Source organism: Giraffa tippelskirchi, chromosome 12 (assembly GCF_054371585.1).
Source record: "Giraffa tippelskirchi isolate mGirTip1 chromosome 12, T2T-mGirTip1v1.2.pri, whole genome shotgun sequence".
Lineage (NCBI taxonomy): Eukaryota > Metazoa > Chordata > Mammalia > Artiodactyla > Giraffidae > Giraffa > Giraffa tippelskirchi.
This window is the reverse complement of record NC_137286.1, coordinates 5,342,178-5,363,075: the sequence shown is the minus strand read 5'-3', so window position 1 is coordinate 5,363,075 and position 20,898 is coordinate 5,342,178. Positions and strand designations below refer to the sequence as shown.

Sequence of the window (20,898 nt, the reverse complement as noted above, 5' to 3'; positions counted from 1 at the left end):
CAAATCGGCTAACGTTTGCTATCATTGATTAACAGAGACGGTGTTTCAGCTCTTTAAGGGTGCTTTATACAAGCTTTCAAATTGCCATGAACTTGCCCTGAACTCCCACAACGATGCCACAGAGGTGATGCTGGAGACTGCCAGCTGCCAGGGCGGGGTGCCTGAGAGCCTCACGTCAGATGCTCGGCAGAGAACACTCTCGAGACGTGAACTGAGCTTGGTGTTTATCGTCACTGGAAGATCTTGAACTTTAGCACAAAGGCTTCTGTAATTTTTAGACTTCAGTCCTAAATTTCAGAAATGTAATGCTCTCCTAAGAGCTGTAATTTCCTTGTCCTCAAATTGAGGGTTCTAAAAATTCACATTTTGCTCTTAAGGCACACCCGTGTGGATCCCAGCTGTGAGATCCTGGTGCTGTCAATTCAGAGTTTCCTCGGTGACCAAAGAGCCTACGCAGAAAGTGTCTTCCAATCATTGTGATTATGCTCATCTTATTTATGTTCACTCACTCAGAGAACGAGATGTTTTTTCAAAAACCGATACACCCTGCAGTTTTAAAAAAACATGCTAAGACATTATTTACTGACTGTTTGGACATTACAGAGGAAGAAGGACTGAAAATTGGCTGGAAGGAAGGCAGAGATGAGAAGGAAAAGCGAATGAAGGGAAGACAGCAGGAGCAACCCATGTGCAAGGCTCTTGCACGTTCTATGTTGTTTAATTGTGAGAAAGGAAGGTGTATCCAGCCCAGGGGTAGCAGTCTCGCTGTCTCAAGCTCCTGGGCTCCTGTATCCTCCTGATGGAACTTCGGGTCCTATACACCCTCTCCTGGTTCTGTGCTCAGTGGAGCCTCTGAGGCTTCATCATCAAGGTCCCCTCTTCCACCCACAGCCCCAGCACCTTAACCATCCTCCCTGGGTTCTTGCTCCTCTGGTCTCTCCAGGTTTCTCTGCCTCCTGAGATTCCCATGGCAGTTCTTCAGCCCACCTCACCCAGAGTTTCTCTTTCCCAGGAGGCAAAGGTTCTCCTCATTTTCATCTCTTCTCCTTCCTGATGTTGAGATTCCCTCTGCGTCCATGGTTCAGTAACCCTCGCTGACATTGGCGTCCTGAGCCCCCTCTGGGGTTGCAGACGTACGTTCTCGCCCCCCTGCACCTTGACTCTGTGCATCCACCAGATGCGCCCCCCGCCCAGTCCTGCCAGGGAGCAGCACCTCCATTCACCCTTCTTTTTTTTTTTTCTCATGGAGCAGATGCTAAATGATAGCATCTCCCTGTGATCCTTTGTCAGTGTGACACTCCCATGTATTGTTTCATTTATTTCACCCTTTCATTTAATAAATATTTATCAAGCTTCTATACTAGACCTCTGCAAGGAATACAAGCATGATAAATGAGATGAGATCTCAGGAAACATAGGACCTAATGATGAAGGTTAAAAATAAACTTTACAGGATGCCTGTAGTACGCTTCCAGGCTCCAAGAGCAGACCATCAAGCTACAGCCCCTGCCCTGGCTGATTGACCTCTCACCCCTGTGGGTTACTCTGCAGGGTGTATCCCTTTTCCTAGGACAGGCTCCTGCCTATTGTGTAACTGTAGCACATCAAAGGCACTCATTTTCTCTCTCCCAGAAATTCACAATCTTCCGGAAGTCTTCCCTAGACACCCCACAGCAGTCTTCTGACTACTCTAGGCCCTCTGGTTATACAGAAGGAAGTAAGCGCTGGCATGGGTGCCCCCTCTAATCGAGGCATCCCACAGAGAGGGGACTGTGTTTGTCCCACGTGTGCCTTTAGACCAGAGTTCTTAGTAGCAGCACCGCTGACACTTGGGTCTGGACCACCTTTCTCATAGTGCTCTTCGGGGCTTTATAAGGGTATTTGGGGCTTCCCAGGTGGCACTAGTGGTAAAGAACCCACCTGCCAATGCAAGGGACGTGGGTTCAATCCCTGGGTTGGGAAGATCTGCTGGAGGAGGGCACAGCAGCTCTCTCTAAGTGAGTTAGTATTCTTGCCTGGAGAATCCCATAGACAGAGGAGCCTGGCAGGCTGCAGTCCATGGGGTCTCAGAGTCAGACACGACTGAAGTGACTTAGCTGTAGCAGCAGCATCCCCGGCATCCACCCGTTAGATGTAGCAGCCCTCCCTTCTCCCCGAGTTGTGACAAGCCAAAGTGTCCCTGTCAGATGTCCCCGATGGGCAGAGTCACCCCTGGTTGAGCACAGTGGTCTAGACTGAAGCCTGCACAAGGGCGGGGTCACCTCCCACTAAGGCCGTGGAGAGCTCTCACGGTATTGCTGGGCTTCGTACCTTTCATCTTCCCCGATGACCTTGAACTTCACTAACTGTTACAAAGGCAGTGAGGAGAGGCATAGATCTCAAGTGACATTCTGAAAAAAATTTTGATCTCTGTAGTAAGGAATTTAGAACCAGTCTATCTTTTAAATATCCACATGGGGATAGAATGTTCTATGTATATGTTTTCATATTCAGCAGTAGGACAAAACCACTCCGGGAAGGATTTCTCTGTCATTTCACTGTCATTTCCTTCGCACTTTCAGTACCATCAAGAGGACCAGCTCTTCCGAACGGGTGTCTCCCGGCGGTCGGAGGGAAAGCTCTGGGGATTCCAAAGGAAACCGCAACCGCACGGGATCTACCAGCAGCTCTTCTAGCGGCAAAAAGAACAGTGAGAGGTAAGGGGCGTCTTCCCGCCAGCCCCCGCTGTCTGATGTCGTGTGACCTCTCTTCCCCAGAGGTGAATCCGAAGGCCCCCTAATGTGCACACAAGCTAGGAGCCCCCTGTGGCTTGTGCGCCTTCTCCGGACGTCACTGTGGGCTCGTCACAGCCCACCCCAGTTACCAGCCAGGTGGAAAACGGTGACTTCGACTCCCTATGCATGCAAAAGGCGTTCTTGAGAACTTGCTTAGTACCAACTCCGTGGAATTTGGGAAGCTTCTGAAATGATAAAGTGTGGGACACTTTATATTTCTAATACTCTCAGCTATGATTTTTTTTTCTGTTTTTTGGCTGCGCTGTGTCTTCATTGCTGTGCCTTCTCTAGGTGTGGACCATAGTCTCTAGAGCACAAGGGCTCAGCTGTCGCAGCGTACGGGCTTTGTTGCCTAGTGGCACTAAACCTGAGTCCCCTGCATCGCAAGGCGGATTCTTGACCACTGGACCACCAGGAAGCTCCCTCTCAGCTGCCCTTTTTTTTTTTTTTTGGTGCCGAAACCCGGGAACGAATCAGCTGCCCTTTTAAAATGAACTTTAATGGCCTAAGTTTGTCAACAATATTTTCTATGATAGACTGGGTAAAAAGTTGTAATTGTGTGATTTGTCAGAAATTATTTTTAATATCAAGCGAACACCAGAAATAGGAACCATTTTCTTTCCGGCTTAATGAGTCTTATTCTTTGAGGTTGGTTTATAATGGATTATGATAACTCCCTGTTAAACTAATAGTAACATTTTATTAGTGAGAGCTAATTTGGGGCAATTTAACAGCTTGTTTTACGTCTAAGAATGCATTGTGTATATGAGGACAGTTTTTCTGTATATATCTACTCAACATACTTTATTCTCTCTTTTTAAACATTGTGCTTTAAATTTTATTCTCTCTGTTGAGCAAAGCTTAGAAAGGAGTTTCAGCTTCACAGGCTAACCATGTTTTGTTTTTTGTTCTTTTTCCAATTGTTCATGTAAGGAGAAGGCTTAGTCATAAAGCAGTGGACTCCAACCCACAGGCTGTAAAAGTTCCAAGTTTGTAAGTCCACTCTGATTCAGTCCTGTAAAAGAAGCTTAAGCACTTCTTTGGTTTTATTCAAGACATGCTTTGTATGAAGAGACGCAAGCACCTCTCACGTCTCTCGCAGGTCAAATCCACAGCCAATTAACAATCTCAAAACCACTGACATGGGGCTGTCTTCTAATTTAGACTATTAGAACTTCTTATCAGAAGATTATGCTAATTGGGTGATAATACCTTGGAAATAAGGCCAAGTGGTTACAGCCGCAGAAGAGCATGAGTAAGTGGGGGATGCAGGTAGCCTTCAGGCTTCTCTGAATTTAGGGTAAGCTTGGAAGTTGGCCTGAGATGCCGAGATCTAGGCAGGTCTTAAAAACTTGGCTCCTTCTCTGCACATCTGATTTGTATTAAGATTTTCCAGAAAGAATCTACATTGTGCAAACTCCAGATCTGTTGTATCTTTTAAATCCTATGTCTTTGCTCAATGTGCTGGGTAAATATTTCCATGAAAGATATTTACAAAGGGTGTTTTTTTTTTTAATGCCAGGAAATTTTGATTTGGAAATTAAGGACTGGGAAAATTTACTAATCATTTTCTAAAAATAATTCAGGCAACTGAACATGGCCTTTTAAACATAAGTTATTTGTCTTGTTAGATCACAAGAATAGTTGAGGCCCATGTAGTGCTGGACTCTTGAGAGTCCCTTTGACTGCAAGGAGATCAAACCAGTTAATTCTAAAGGAAATCAACCCTAAATATTCATTAGAAGGACTGATGTTGAAACTGAAGCTCCAAGCCTTTGGCCACCTGATTCAAAGGGCCGACTCATTGGAAAAGACCCCGATGCTGAGAAAAATTGAGGGCAGGAGGAGAAGGGGACAGCAGAGGATGAGATGGTTAGATAGCCTCACTGACTGAATGAACGTGAATCTGAGCAAACTCCGGGAGATGGTGAGGGATAGGGAAGCCTGGTGTGCTGTAGTCCAGGGGGTCACGAAGAGCCAGACACAGCTGAGCAACTCAATAACAACAACACCACGTGTAGTGCTGAACTGGTTGAGTTGCACCTAAGGAGTTGCAGAGAGAAAATTCCTGCCTTCTGTGGGTCATTGCTGGTACTGGCAGACACCTTTAGGGACCCATGGAAATGATGGCAGAGGTAACTCAGACAGAAGGAAGAAGCAGCTAGAAGCAATAGAGGTGAAGGTCAAGCCTGTGCATCCGTCACTGCCTGTCCACTTCCCTTCATCCTTCCATTCCATTCCCCATCAAGAGCCCCTCTCTCGAGTTGCCTGGAACTTGTACCAAACCAGAGCTAGAATCTAATGGACCAATGCCCAGTCTCCAGGGCTTAAAGCAGGCAAAGAAAGGGATAGAAAGGTGCAATTCCTTTTTTAAATATTATGGTCCTTGATAGGCTAAGACAGCATGACCTCTTCTGCATCACACACAAATATTTGTGCATGGTCTTACCTTTTAACCCATTGTCCATGTTTGGTTACTATACACAACTAGATGTAATGGAAAGGGCACAGGTTCTGGAGTAAAAGAAAGATCTGGGTTTGTAAACAAACTTGGCCACTTCACACCCCTGAGCCTCAGCTTTTCCCCCTCTGTGAATGAAGGATTTTATGTCTTAATGCCCTTGAATCTTGTCAGAGAGCTAACTGGTAGGAAAACACCCAGCATAGCACTTGGCAGTCAGTAACGGCAGCTGTTGTAAATCAAGACCTGTGCAGAGTAGGAGAAAATACAGTTCATGAGGCTTTCCAAAATTCTGAACTTGATTTTCCTCGTTTGTAAGATGAAGGTGGTAGATGACGTCTGAAGTTGTTAGTCTTTTTTCAGTCTAACACATACTAACTTATATCCTCAGGACACTCTTATGAGTACAACCTGGATTTTGGCAAATTCTAATTGGCTGGGGAGACAAAGTATTATACAGTCACCCCAGGATGTCCAAGGGCTGATGGTTCCAGGACCCCACCCCCGCTCCCGTCCCCAAATCCATGGACGCACAAGTCCTTCAGTTAGTGGTTCTGCATCCACAGATTCAGCCAATCATGGATTTTTATGCTTGTGTTTGATTCCTTGGATGCAGATGTAGAGAATTGACCGTATATTCTCACGGTTGTTAATGTCACATCAGAACAAGCTGGTGTGCAGGCGCTGAGACCCCCAGGAAAGCTCATCAAGACATGAGTGAGTGAGGGTGACCTTAGAGCTGTGACTTTGAGTCTGTCCTGATTCACAGAAGAAGCAAGTCATTCACACCGGGCCGTGCCTGAACTTATATCAGTCCCAAAATATTTGCTGTAAAGCTCACTACCACCACACACCATATGCAAAGCTGTCTTAGCACATCTGGCACTTTTGTGAAGGTGAGAAAGAGGCTCCTTTCAGCATTTATGTTTCTCTGTAATAATAATCACAACAAATATAAAGCCATTTCCTATCAATTGTATAGATGTTACTGTCAAACATAAAGTAATAGTGTTTTGAGGTCCTAGACATTTACATTTTCTAAGATACATTAATTTATTGAATAATCATCATGTTTTATGTTCAAAGCAACTATTCTTCTGGTAGTTTCAGTCTTCTTGCACATGTATCTCATTTTCTTTGGAAATGGTCACGAGAGTCAACAGTCTTTCTCGTGACACTTTAGACTTTTATCTTAGAACAGTTAACATTTTAAATATTTTCCTTGCAATGAGCCACAGAATTTTAACAGCACTTATTAATCTTTGCACTGATGAAATTTTCATAAGAACAAAAGCAATATACAGCAATGTAATATTTATCTCATGTATTATTGATCGTATATTGTGAATATTAACAATTATTTATATAGTGATTTGTGTCATAATGAAGTACTTATTAAATTTAAATAGGGACTTGACAGTAACATTCTGATAAACAACCTGTACTATCTAATGTAGCCAGTAGACTAATCCAAGAAAGGGTTTTTTTTTTTAATTTTTTTAAAAAATATTTCATATCAGACAGAAAAACAGCTACTATTTAGAATGTACAGTTTATGTTGCCAGATTGATAAAATGTTTCAATTATCCGACTGGTTCCCCCATTGTGGTTTTGACGGGAAGAAGATATATCAACTTTGTAAGCAAGACACTTGGTTTCCATCAGAAAGTTGTTGCAGTGTGAGCTGATTTTGTTCAAGTAAGAAATGTTACAGCCATCTGCTGGAAACCTTGTTGTAACACACAAACTGCCCATCTTTAGAGTCAACAAATATGACAAAAGCTTCAAAACTATGAAGCTGTCTACCACACGAAGACTTTCCCTTGGACCCCCTTTACCGTTGCGCAGCTGGCTGCTTTACCCAGGCTCTGAGGTCCGGAACCCTGAGCGGGACACTCAACTCCATCCTTCCTAAAACTTCAGCGTTCAATGAGGAAGTCTTGTCTTTTTTTTTTTTTTACTGAAGTATATTGATTTATAATGTTGTGTTAGTTTCCGCTGCACAGCAAAGTAATTCAGTTATATATATGTATGTAGACAATACCCACTCTAATGGCAGAAAATGAAGCCAAACTAAAGAGCCTCTAGATGAGAGTGAAAGAGGAAAGTGAAAAAGCTGGCTTGAAACTCAACATTTAAAAAAAAATAAGATCATGGCATCCAGTTCCATCACTTCATGGCAAATAGAGAAAAAGTGGAAACAGTGACAGATGTTATTTTCTTGGGCTCCAAAATCACTGTGCATGGTGACTGCAGCCATGAAATTAAAAGGTGCTTGTTCCTTGGAAGGAAAGTTAATGTTTTAAAAAGCAGAGACATCACTTTGCTGACAAAGGTCCATATAGGCAAAGCTATATGGTTTTTCCAGTAGTCATGTGTGGATATGAGGGTTGGACCATAAATAAAGCTGAGTGCTGAAGAATTGATGCTTGCAAATTATGGTGCTGGAGAAGACTCTTAAGAGTCCCTTGGACAGCAAGGAGGTCAAACCACCCAATCCTAAAGGAAATCAACCCTGAATATTCACTGGAAGGACTGCTGGTGAAGCAGAAGCTCCATTACTTTGGCCACTTGATGGGCAGAGCCAGTTCACTGGAAAAGACCCTTATGCTGGGAAAGACTGAAGGCAAAAGAACAAGGGGATGGCAGAAGATGAGATAGATAGCATCACTGACTCAGTGGACATTAATTTGAGCAAACTGCAGGAGATAGTGGAGGATAGAGGAGCCTGGCGTGCTGCAGTCCATAGGGTCACAAAGGACCAGACATGACCTAATGAATGAACAACAACAAATATATAATTATAGTAATATATATATTCTTTTCCATTATGGCTTATTACAGGATTTATTACTATTGAATATAATTCCCTGTGCTATACAGTAGGTCCTTGTTGGTTACCCATTCTATGTTTAATAGTTTGTATCTGCTAATTGCAAACTCTCAGTCTATCCCTCCCCTACCCTCTTCCCCTTGGCAAGCACAAGTCTGTTCTCTATGTCTGTGAGCCTGTTTCTTTTTCATGGATAAGTTCAATTTGTATCATATTTTAGATTCCACATATAAGTGATATCATTTGTCTTTGTCTGACTTACTTCACTTAGTATGGTCATCTCTAGGTCCATCCGTATTGCTGCAAATGGCATTATTTCATTCTTTTTTATGACTGAGTAGTATTCCATTGTGTATACACACATACTGAACACACCTTCTTGATCCATTCATCTGCTGGTGGACATTGAGGTTGCTTCTGTGTCTTGGCTGTTGTGAATAGTGCTGCTGTGAACATGGGGGTGTGTTCTCTTTTTGAATTACACTTTTGTCAAAATATATGCCCAGGAGTGGGACTGCTGGGTCATATACTAGCTCTCTTTTGGTTTTTTAAGGAACCTCCACACTGTTTTCCATAGTGGCTCCACGGTTTACATTCCCACTGACAGTGTAGGAAGGTTCCCTTTTCTCCATACTAGCAGAGACAGTCTTTTTGGATGACACCTGGAGGTCCTTCTTATTGTTCAGTCACTCAGTCGTGTCCAACTCTTTGCGACCCCATGGACTGCAGCACGCCAGGCTTCCCTGTCCTTCACCATCTGCTGGAGTTTGCTCAAACTCATGTCCATTGAGTCGGTGACGCCATCCAACCATCTCATCTTCTGTCACTCCTTCTCTTCCTGCCCTCAATCTTTCCTAGCATCGTGGTATTCTCCAATGAGTCGGCTCTTTGCATCAGGTGGCCAAAGTATTGGAGCTTCAACTTCAGCATCAGTCCTTCTAATGCATATTCAGGGTTGATTACCTTTAGGATTGACTGGTTTGATCTCCTTGCTGTTCAAGGGACTCTCAAGAGTCTCCTCTAGCACCACAATTCAAAAGCGTCAACTTCTCGGCGCTCAGCTTTCTTTATGGTCCGACTCTTACAGCCATACACGACTACTGGAAAAGTCATAGCTTTGACTGTATGGGTGTTTGTCAGCAAAGTGATGTCTCTGCGTTTTAATTCACTGTCTAAGTTTGTCATAGCTTTTCTTCCAATGAACAAGCATCTTTTAATTTCATGGCTGCAGTCACTGTCCGCAATGATTTTGGAGCCCAAGAAAACGAAGTCTGTCAGAGGTCCTTAAGGCTCAGCCTTGCTTAGCTTTTCCTTGAGCATCACTGACGGTGGAATCTAAATCTTCATCTCCAGTCTGGGTTCAAGTTCTTCATCTACTGGCTGCTCACCCTCTCTTGGGCCCTGATATCCACACCTGCCAACACTGGCTCCTACTTCCCCCAGCAGGATCTATTTTCCTTTGTGAGGTAATTTATTATTACACAAGGTAACCTGTGTTTTGGGATATCCAGGTATACAAGAAAGAGGAAAGGAAAACCCCCTATAACCCTGGCAGTCAGAGGACTCGCAGCTACCATTTTGCTGTGTTTCCATCCAGACTTCATTTCTCGGGTGTCGTGTAGTGTATAATTTTTACATAAGTTATATTCTTCTGCATACATTTTGTAACCCTCTTTCTCATTTGCTGTGTAAGCATGCCTTTGTGTCAGGAAATACACTCTTACAGCATTTTCTCAGATGGGGACCATCATTTACCTAGACGAATGCACTTTAATTGGGCATTTGGGAACTAGGAAGACTCTTCCAGTGGTCAGACCAGCCCGGCATCTAGAACAGTGCCCAGTATACAGGAGGTGCTGGGTCACTTAGCTGTGTCTCTTTGTGGCCCCACGGAGTGGAGCTCACCAGGCTCCTCTGCCCATGGGATTTTCCTGGCAAGAATACTGGCGTGAAGCACCATTTCCTTTTCCAGGGGATCTTCTCAACCCAGGGATCAAACCCACATCACTTTCGTCTTCTGCATTGGCAGGAGGACTGTTCCCCACTAATGCCACCTGAGAAGCCCTAGTAGCTACAGTAGGCACCCAATAAGTATTTGTTGGATGTATCTTTTTTACCCCAGTCAATATAACAGAAAGAATTTAGGCTTGAGGACCGTCGTGGCCATAACCACATTGTAATCCCAGCTCTGCCACTTTTGTTCTGTGACTGTGAACTAGTTACTTAATCTCACTGAGGTTCCTCTCTGCACCAGTGAAAGCTAGCACCTACCTACCCCCCAGGGCTGCTGTGAGGGTTAAACAAGATGGTGTACGTCAGTAGCATCCTTTGCATGGGGCTTGCCAGCATTGGGACTCCGTAGGTGCTAGCCACTACTGTTATTTGCCTTCTTCATCCCAGCGTTTGGGCTGATGTTTGCACAGCTTTGCTCACCCCAGTCCTCAATCCTGAGTGCCTCTCCAGGACATTCCAGAATTCTCCAGCTCCCACGAGAGACCTCACAGAAATTCTGTCACCTTATTCAGTCACTTTCCCAGCACTGCTTGACTCCCTGAGCCCCTGATGTGTGCAGGACACAGCGTGAGGCATGGTGGGAAGTGAAAAGGAGCAGCCCATGAAGAGCGTGCTCCTTACAAACAACGGCTGACACCCGCACCTGAAAAGGGTCAATGTCCTCCATTTCCAAAGGTCGCTACCCACACCGTGGAGGCAAAGGGCAGTCAACAGGAAAGTAGGTAAAAGGTATGAGCAGAGGCAGTTCAGTGAGAAAGAAGTACAAATAGCCAATTAATTAAGGAAAAGGTGTTCAAACTCCATCTTCATTAAAGTAATTCACATCTAAGTAAGAAGGCAGCATATGTAGAAAAATCTTTTTGTTGTATTATAAAATCAAAGAGCCCAAAACCAAACCAATGCACAGCTCAATGATTGACAGCTTCTAACACTTAGTACACGGAGGTTCTCCCTTGTCCTAAGTGATGCATGTGTGTGTCTGGGAACCTGGCAGGAAGAGGAGAACCCCAGCCAGTCCTGCAAGACCCAACTCAGGATGCGCTTCTCTGGGAAGCCTGCCTGAGAGCCCTGGTCTGAGTTAGCCGCCCTCCAGATTGCTTTGTTCCTGCCCACTAACTTTGTGGGCTTCGCTGGTGGGTCAGATGGTAAAGAATCCGCCTACAGTGCAGGAGATGTGGGTTCGATACCTAGGTTAGGAAGATCCCCTGGAGAAGGAAGGGGTAACTCACTCCAATATTCTTGCCTGGGAAATCCCATGGATAGAGAAGCCTGGTGGGCCACAGTCCTTGGGGTGGCAAAGAGTCAGACACAACTGAGCGACTAGCACACACATTAACTTTGTAACTCCCTCCCCACCTGCCAGGGGCATCACCTACACCGTCCCCACCGCTACACCTTTAAGTTTTGGGAGGGCAGAGCTGGGTCATTTTTCTTCTTTGTATTCCTAGCACTTTGCACAGGTCTGGCACACAGTAAGTGCTCAACAAACATTCACTGAATGAATGAAAAAATGTTACCCATATACTTAATTGTTAAAACTATGATCATTTAAGAACTATGCAAATAGCACCACCTATTGGTGGATGCTTTTAACACTACATTTTGGATTCTAAAACATTTACACTGGAAATGAGGTAACTTAAATGAATCTTTTTTTTTTGTTTGTTTAAATTAATGAAAAGATTGTTTCGGTCTTTAAGCCAAGGGGTCATTTACTTTTTAACAAATGTTAAAATATATAAGCACTGGTATTCTTTATTTCGTTTCAGTTTTGAGGCTGTTGGGTGAGGAGCTCAAAAATACATGTAGGTTATTGTCAGTGAAATTAGGAGGAAGAGGGAAGATAGTAATTAATAACCACATATTAAGTACTTTATTACATGTTATATTTGACCCTGCAGATACCCTGTGCCTCACAGTGGTTTTGGTCCTGTTTTATAGATGAAAGAATCTAAAGTTTGTGGAGGTGAAGTGATTTGCCCAAATAAAATACGAATCCAGCTGACTTCAAAATCTTTGCTTCTTATGCCATGTTAAACTGAAGTATTGGTTGGAGATGTCTATGAAGCAATAGTTTTTGACCGCAGAAGTGACTTCTAAATATTTTAAATCAATAGTTCCTGAATGACCCTACTTATATTATAGTTAAAAGCTGCTTACTTAGGGCAGTTTATAAAAGAATTATCATTTACATAGCAGAGTATTTCGACTTCCAACAGGAATTATATTCCATCAAGTGAAATCATTTTCAGAAGGAGTCATGGTATGTGTGCTGGGAGGTACCATTTTTATAGATGAGTAAGTTTCAGGGGAAAAAAGTTTAACTTGGGAACAATGTCCTCCTTAACCAGGCCTTCTTAATCATTTTCTGAAGCCAGCATGTCTTCTCAGAAGCATCTGGCCTGTATCAGTCTTCCCTAATCCCCGTCTCCCAGAGTACCCTGTTACACAGGTCACCCATGTGTCAGAGACCTGCTCTCAGGACTTCGGGGTAAATTAGTAACAGATACAGAAATACTAGGGCTTCCCTGGTGGCTCAGATGGTAAGGAATTCTCCTGCCAATGCAGGAGACCTGGCTTCAGTCCCTGAGTCAGGAAGATCCCCTGGAGAAGGAAATGGCAACCCACTCCAGTATTCTTGCTGGGATAATCCCATGGACAGAGGAGCCTGGCGTGCAACAGTCCATGGGGTCACAAAGAGTTGGACAGGACTGAGTGACTAACACTTTTCACTTTCACAAACATGCTAAATGCAGATCCCACCGCAGGGGAAGAGTTTGGGGAATATTCATTGCATCCGAGTCTGAATGAATTCTTGGCTGGACTCCTCTCCCCTGACACCTACCCAGCCCGCAGCGCAGCATCTGAATTATGGCACACGAAGGGGGAAATAGCCGCTGTGTCAGCCCGGGTGCCCAAAGTCCGCACTGAACATTTACGGGGATTTGATGTCACGTGACTTGGTCCTGGGTGATTATAGCTGCTTCGTGGGTGTGAACTTGCAGCTTCCGGTGGGAGCTTGTCCTTGTGCCCACTGTCTGGTTTCCTCTCGCTGCCTCCAGATCCAGCTGCTGGTCTGGGGAAGGCTCCAGGCGACCTCACCTCCCCCCTGACCCCCAGGTACTGCTTATATTTAGAGGAATCCTTCAGAGAATCTCCTGAACCGTCCCGCCCTAGGGAGGGTACAGCCAAGCTTTTTCAGCAGATTGCCTTCCTGCCAAAAAAAACAACTGCACCGGATGGCACCACTGTTCATTTAGGAGACACTGGCCCCAGCCGCCTAATGCTGGACCCACCAAGAGATGAGGGTCTGCCTGCCAGGACGGAGAGCCTTTCTCTCCTGCGGGCTCATTTCCACCCTGCACCTCCATCAGTACTGACTCCGGACTTGGATGGGGATGAAGGGAGCCTCGCTCTGCTCCCCGAGTTTGTCCACTCTCCCCCCCAACCAACCCCACGCCACCCCTGGGGACCAGGCCCTGGCTGCGGAGGCGATGTGAAGTCACCCACTTCAGTTTTCCCTGTAGCTCACACTGAGGAGTGCGTGAACAGAGACAGACTACACACCTCGAGAGGTAGTCATCTCTTGGTCTGAGTGGGTTCACAGCCCGGGCGTGTTTCCAGCGTGCTCGGTCTGAAGCTCTATTGAGGAGCTCACTCTCAGCTCTACTGATGCTGAGTTCAGGATCAGACAGGTGATGGGTGCCCGGCTCCTGTGAGCTGAAGTTGACTGGGGTGACAGCGTCTTTAACTTCGGATCACCGTCATCATGTGTTCTGTGGGTTTTCCCTTCTGTCCGCGGTTGGGAAGATTCATTGTCCTTTTATAGCTTTGTATGTATAAGACATGCACTCATGACTGAAATAGGCCCTTTGCCTGTCCTCTTGCCTTTCAGGAGGGTGGTGTGTTGGAAGGGATCATGGATTCTAAAGTAAATATATTAAGAGTATATTTTTCTATAGAAATTTAACTTTCTAAAATAAATGAAACACAGCAGTAATATGTTTCCTAAATACAGTTTGTGTCAGTCATTCAGTTGTGTCCGACTCTTTGTGATCCCATGGACTGTAGCCCGCCAGGCTCCTCTGTCCATGGAATTCTCCAGGCAAGAATACTGGAGGGGATTGCCATTTCCTCCTCCAGAAGATCTTCCTAGGGATCCAACCAGGGTCTCTTGCATTGCAGTCAAATTCTTTACCATCTGAGCCACCAGGGAAGCCCGGTACCCAAAGGGAAGCCCATCGTTTAGAGCAGGATTTGAAGAACTATGAGCACTTCCGTATCTGATACTTCTCAGTGACCTTCAGCTGATAACACTCAGGCTGCCTTTTTCTGATCTTTTAACAGAGATCTTTTATCCATCTTCTTACGGTGCTTCAGCATCAGAATTCCACTAGCCTCCCTACATTTGGAGTTCACATTCCCCTATGAATGTTCTCTAAGGGAAACATAATCCATAATTGCTTATATCAGTCTCACAGACTCAGCATCTTTCTGCTTCTGTGATCAAAGTCATGATGGAGAAAAAAATAGCTTTCCTGTCTTCTAATTCCCTGCCTAGCTTCCCTCACTAGCGGCTGTGCTTTGCAGTGATCGGGTGTAGTTTTTCCTCTTGTGCCCTTACCCTGCCGTGAATCTAATAAGATATAAAATTTGGAATTAAGACTTGTTCTTCCACTTAAAAAAAAAAAATCACAAGAGTGTTACTCCCCCTAGTAAGGAGAACAAGCCAGGTAAGCCCACCATGGGGCCACAGTCAACCCCAAAAGTGACAGGCCCCTCTTAGGAGGGGCTGCGACCACTGCTGCAATCTTCACAGAGCTGCAGGAGGAGAAGGAAGGGGGGAGAAGAGGAGGAAAGGAGCTGAAAACACAGAATCCTGCGAGGCCAGGCGTGGACCAGCATGGGTGGACTCTCGGGAGCCCTAGGCTCAAGGTGAACCTTCATGCACGCATGCTCACACGCGTGCACACACACACACATGTTCTTCCCACAAAGCCGGGCAGCAGGACAGAGTCCTGAAGCCACCCTTTCAGAGCCCAGGCACGGTAATTGCTTGAAGGATCCTCCACAGTGGGCCTTTCATGGGAACCAGGCACTGTTCTGGTTCATGGGAATCTGCCTGCAATGCAGGAGACCTGAGTTCAATCCCTGGGTTGGGAAGATCCCCTGGAGAAGGGAACGGCTACCCACTCCAGTATTCTGGCCTGGAGAATTCCATGGGCTGTACAGTCCATGGGGTTGCAAAGAGTCGGACACGACTGAGTGACTTTTATTCACTCAGGCACTGTTCAGCTGCCCTGAAGGAGAGACGAGGACCCTGAGGGGGGCCCTTGTGGGGCAGAGCATGGTGAAGGCCGAACGCCACCTAGGAGGACGGCGGGAAGCATCACGCACCGGGCAGCACCAACAGCTTTGGGGGGGGGGCGGGGCCAAGGCCGCTGAGATACGCCCCCGCCCCCCGCCCCCAGCCCCCGCGGCCAGATGCAGACCCACAGGGCCAGCCAGGGTCAGAGGCAGGGAGGGCTCCAGACCCTACCAGCTTCCAGTCAGCACCTGAAGACGGTTACAGGACCTGGGTCACAGCTGTGAACAGCGATCCCTGCCCTTCTGTGCTTCTCTCCTGATGGGGACACATGATAATGAAGATAAATCTGGGCTTCCCAGGTGGTGGTAGTGGTAAAGAACCCGCCTGCCAGTGCAGGAGACGGAAGAGACCCGGGTTGGATCCCTGGGTCGGAAGATCCTCTGGGGGAGGGTATGGCAAACCACTCCAGTAGTCTTGCCTGGAGAATCCCGTGGACAGAGGAGCCTGGCGGGCTACAGTCCATGGGGTTGCAAAGAGTCAAGACGTGACTGAAGCGACTTAGCACGCACACATGGGCAGGGTGTGAGGAGCAGGACGGGGCGGATCTGAGCACAGACCTGGCCGTGTGCCGTCCCTGGCAGGGAGGGGGTGGTATCCAGGGGCCGGGAAGCTGGGGTCCACGCCTGGCTCGGGAGGTGCTGGCCCGGTCTCTGGACAGCGAGGACAGAGCATCTGGAACTCCATGACTGAGGGGAGAGAGAGAGAGATGGGATCAGAAAAATATCGGGGTCCATAGAGGTTGTTCAGGGCCTTCAAGGCCGGTGGAAGGCAGGCTTTGTGTTAAAAGGTGTGCTGGACCCACAGAGTACTGTTTCAGCGACCAGTGGTTCATGTTCAGGAATCTTGGCCCATAGCAGATCCACCTCCTCGAAACACATTAAACCCCTTTCAAAGCACCAGCAAAGAGTTTCCCATATATACGGCATAAAATCAACTGAAAATCAAGGCCATTAATAAGTAATATCATTTATCACATCATGGGATTAAGGGCAGTTTTTACTGGTGGTGTTTCTCAGCACATCCCAAGTTAAAAGGAGAAAAGTAACATGAGGATGGTATCTGCTCCGGTTTGTATCTTTCAATACACGGACTCGGAAAACGTAGGCGCCTCTGCAGGATAGTCCTCCCAGCCCTCCCTGGGTGGTTGTGGTTTTAATCTCTAAGTCGTGTCTGATTCTTATGACCCCACGGACTGTAGCCCACCAGGCTCCTCTGCCCATGGGGTTTCCCAGGCAAGCATACTGGAGTGGGTAGCCATTTCCTCCTCCAGGGGATCTTCCCAACCAAGGAATCAAACCCGAGTCTCCTATATTGCAGACAGATTCTTTACCAACCGAGCTATAAGGGAATCCCAAAATCTTTGGGGTGGGTTTCATTTATTTCCTGTGTCTTGTTCTGTATGTTAAAGTGGGAGGTATTCTGGGAAGCAAGGGGCAGGAGTGGGCGTTGGAGTCTCGCACACTTGGTTTCAAGGGCTGGCCCTGTTTGAACAGGATTCACTTCCTGCCGTACTTGGGGGTCCCTTCCCCTGTCTGGCACGAGGTGGCAGTCTTCGCACAGGCAGCTGTCTGGTTGTCACAGGGAGGACCGTGCCATCCTGCACTTGGTGGGGGGCTCCCCGGGCAGGCTGTCTTGTGGGAAGCTCGCCCCTAGGGGTGACCTCAGCCTGTCCGTGGTGTGCCCTTGAACATGGTGGGCGTCTGGTTTCCCAGGTGCAGCGATGGGGTCTCAGCCTGGTTGAGACAGTGGGGTCCCCCCATGTCCCAGGATGTGGCCACACCCCAAGAGTCCTTATTCTTCCCTCCCTTCCCCTGCCCCCTCATCTTCCCCCCAGTAGCCATCCCTCCTGGGAGTTGTTCAGTCACCCAGTCACGTCCGACTCTTTGCAGACCCCATGGACTGCAGCACGTCAGACCTCCCTGTCCCTCACCACCTCCCGGAGTTTGCCCAAGTCCGTGTCCATTGCATCGGTGATGCCATCCAGCTATCTCATCCTCTGACGCCCTCTTCTCCTCCTGCCCTCAATCTTTCCCAGCATCAGGGACTTTTCCAATGAGTTGGCTGTTTGCATCAGCTGAGCAAAAATACTGGAGCTTTAGATTCAGCATCAGTTCTTCCAACGAGTATTCAGGGTTGATTTCCCTTAAGATTGACTGGTTTGATCTCCTCGCTGTCCAAGAGACTGTCAGGAGTCTTTGCCAGCACCACAGTTTGAAGGCATTGATTCTTTGGTGCTCTACCTTCTTTACAGTCCAGCTCTCACAACCATACGTGACCACTGGGAAGACCACACCCTTGACTATAAGGACCTTTGTCGGCAGAGTAGTGTCTCTAACTTTCATCACACCGTCTAGGTTTGTCATGGCTTTCCTGCCAAGAAGCAGTTGTCCTCTGATTTCATGGCCACAGTCACCATCCACAGTGATTTTTGAGCCCGAGAAGAGGAAATTTGTCATTACCTCCACCATTTCTCCTTCTATTTGCCATAAAGTAATGGGGCCTGATCTTAGTTTTTTAATATTTAGTTTTAAGCAGGCTCTTTCACTCTCCTCCTTAACCCTCATCAAGAGGCTCTAGTTCCTCCCCTCTCAGGAGCCGGGTGCTAAAGTTCTCTCGCCAAAGCCCCTGTGACAGGAGTTTGCTAGTTTTAAGTCAGTTCTTCAAATAATCTGCCAGAAGCACGTGGGGAAGAAAAACAAACCTTTCTACGCATTTAGGCAGGGCTGTTCCCGTCTTGATTAACCATGCATTTTCCTTCTCCAAACCTTTCTTTGCTCTCGTAAAAAGCACAGCTTGGGTGATAGAGTTGGGGTTGTCGTCCCTGGCGCTTGGTTTTAGGCATTTTTGTTTACGCTGTTCCTCTTTGCACTTTCATGGCTTTGTGTTTCTTTTTAACGTATGTTCTTCACTCAGCATGTGTGTGACGAACTAGTGCGGCCTGTGGGCATGGGGTCTTCTGTGACTGAGACTAACCACCAGCCCCTGCTTCCCTTTAGGAACTGTTTTGGGGAACTTCCCTGGTGGTCTGGTGGTTCAGACCTCGCCTTCCAGTGCAGGGGATGTGGGTTCGACCCCTGGTCAGAGAGCTAGGATCCCACATGCCTCCTGGCCAGGAAACCAAAGCATAAAACAGAAGCAATATTGTAACAAATTCAGTAAAGGCTTTAAAAATGGTCCATATCGAAAGCTGATTTGCGTTGTTGTATGGCAGAAACCAACACAGCGCTGTAAAGCAGTTTTCTTCCAATTAAAACATAAATTTAGAAAAAAATAAAATAAAACCTATTTTGGTTTTGTCTCCACAGCAAACCCAAGGAACCGGTCTTCAGCGCAGGTAAGGCTGGTTGAATGTCAGTGCGGGCGCCCCTTACTCACCGCAGTGCTTGAGGGGCAGTAAGAAGCGGTTGTTCGGGGCAGCTGGGATGGGCAGAACACGGGGGTCTGTGTGGCGGGGCTGGGGGCTGAGTGCTCACTATCAGCCTGTACCTGGGGGTCTGGCGACTCACATCACTCAGAGACCACCCGGAAAAGGGTCATAAAGACTAAACCCTTTATTTGCCCCCATTTAAAACGGATTCAAGATACATCCATAAGAAGAAAGAGTGACATGCCATTACATGAAATTTCTCGGTTAAAACACCCTGTTGCCTTTCTCGCCCCTTCCTTACTAATGGGGGCTCTCCCATCACCAGCATTTGCGTTTCTCTTGAAAGGGAAAGTCTCTGATGCATCCAGTTACAAGTTTATCTAAAAGCGACTTCTTTTTCTGCCTGTGATTTCCTAAACTGCCAACTAATAGTCCATATATATCTTTCCATGTATCTTTTCTAACACGTGTTATAATAAGGGAGCTGCTATTTTTAGAATAGTAACCTTATTTGAAAGCATATTTAAAAGTGCAAAATCTTTGACAAGATTTTGTGCAATGGGCTAGATAAATTCATTTAATTTTCCAAGTCTTTTCTTCCCTCCCTTAAGTTCAGCATCGAAACACGAAAGTCAGACTTTCCTATTTATGCGCCTGTGCTTCAGTATCCATTTCATTTTCAGGAAGCATGAAATTACTCACTGAAAATGTAATCGCCCTCGGTCTGCAGAGTAGGTCTGGTGTGCACTTGTCAGAACCCCTGAAATGCGTCCAGGGTTTTCTAGCGGTGGGGGCGGGGGAGCCTCCGGGCCTGGGGGCTTGAGAGCGCCCCCTGCAGGCAGGCCAGTCATGCTTGCAGTGCCCCTGGTCTCTTTACCCAGCACTTCTGTCTCTGTCTCCGAAACCCCAAGGGAAACGCCGGGTGACACACTGCAAAGGTAGGCGGCATTCTGAAACCTCATAGGAACCCTCATAGCTCTCTGAGCAAAGCTGCGCCCCGGGCTGCAGAAACTCCTTTCATACAGGCCACCAGCTGCCCTCCGTGTATGAAAATGCTTTGCGATGCAAACCACGTGGGTTTATTGGACGTTCAAGGCAGCCCTGAGCATTTACTTGGGCGCGTCTTACTGAGGAGCTAAAAACTGGACCTTCAGTGATGATTGGCTGATGACAAGAACTCTTCTTAAAATCTGTATGAATGTTAAGAGAGCTATAGGGCGAACCCTGGATGCCCCGTTTTTTGGAACCTGCACCGCTGCTGGCCGCTCCCTGTGGCACCTCTGGGTTTGGGGGTTGTGTGCTGTTATCCTAACATGCCTGAAAAAAAGAACAAGCAAGCAAACATTGCTTTCCCTCGCTGCGTTTTTTTTTTTCTTTTGTTTTAGATGTAGAGTATCTGACTTAGCTGTCCAGAACAGTGCCAAGGCTCCCTCCAGAGCTTTTCTGCTCGGTCCAGTGACATAGATCTGCCCAATGAGTAAACCTGTCATAAGGACTTTTCCAGCACGTAATGATATACTCAAGTAGATATTCCATCTACATGGATTACATACACCCATACGAGGCTTTTGGTGTGCTGCGGGGTGACATTATATTCCCTTTATTCTGAATCTGCATTCTGTGACTCCCCTCTTACAAAGAGAATTCATGGAATCACCTGTCATTTAAGCCATCACACTCGCCCCTCTTTGTCCCCCTTCTGTTGATCTACTGAGTGCTTTTAGGGTCTTGGGTTGTGATGGCCACACCGTCTGAGGAGCTGAGATTTGGTTGAGGGATGAAGGAAGGGAAGGGAGTGGGTGAGGCGAGTGTGGGAAGGTGCACAGAGCGGTGGGCGTGTAGGTGGCAGAGACAGAGAAGGACCCCTGGGGTGGGGGGCAGTTGTGGCCAGTGATGTCATATACGGGAAGAGGCGCCAGGGCACGCAGAGCATTGGGCCCAGGAGGTAGGAGAGCGGGAGAAGGACCCTGAATCCAGCGTGGGCCCTGATGGGTTTGGTAGCTAAGATGACCAGAGTAGGGGGTGGGGGCCGTACGAAAGCCTGCAGCCCTGGGGGTTCAGATGGACTCCTCCCAGTGGAGC

The 20,898-nt window shown here is 46.9% G+C and overlaps 1 protein-coding gene across 18 annotated transcripts in view; it reads left to right on the top strand.

The window, feature by feature from the left end:
- The window catches only part of EML1 (EMAP like 1), a 195,727-nt gene that overhangs the window by 140,817 nt on the left and 34,012 nt on the right, over positions 1-20,898 (top strand). For 5 of the 18 annotated variants that reach the window (XM_081549752.1, XM_081549750.1, XM_081549749.1 and 2 more), the window contains exons 4-5: positions 2,562-2,696; positions 18,755-18,783. In XM_081549752.1, the coding sequence (XP_081405878.1) occupies positions 2,562-2,696; positions 18,755-18,783 (164 nt within the window). Of the gene's footprint in view, positions 1-2,561; positions 2,718-18,754; positions 18,804-19,697; positions 19,755-20,898 lie in introns of all 18 variants that reach the window. The other 13 variants (XM_081549745.1, XM_081549744.1, XM_081549742.1 and 10 more) reach the window with 6 other exon arrangements.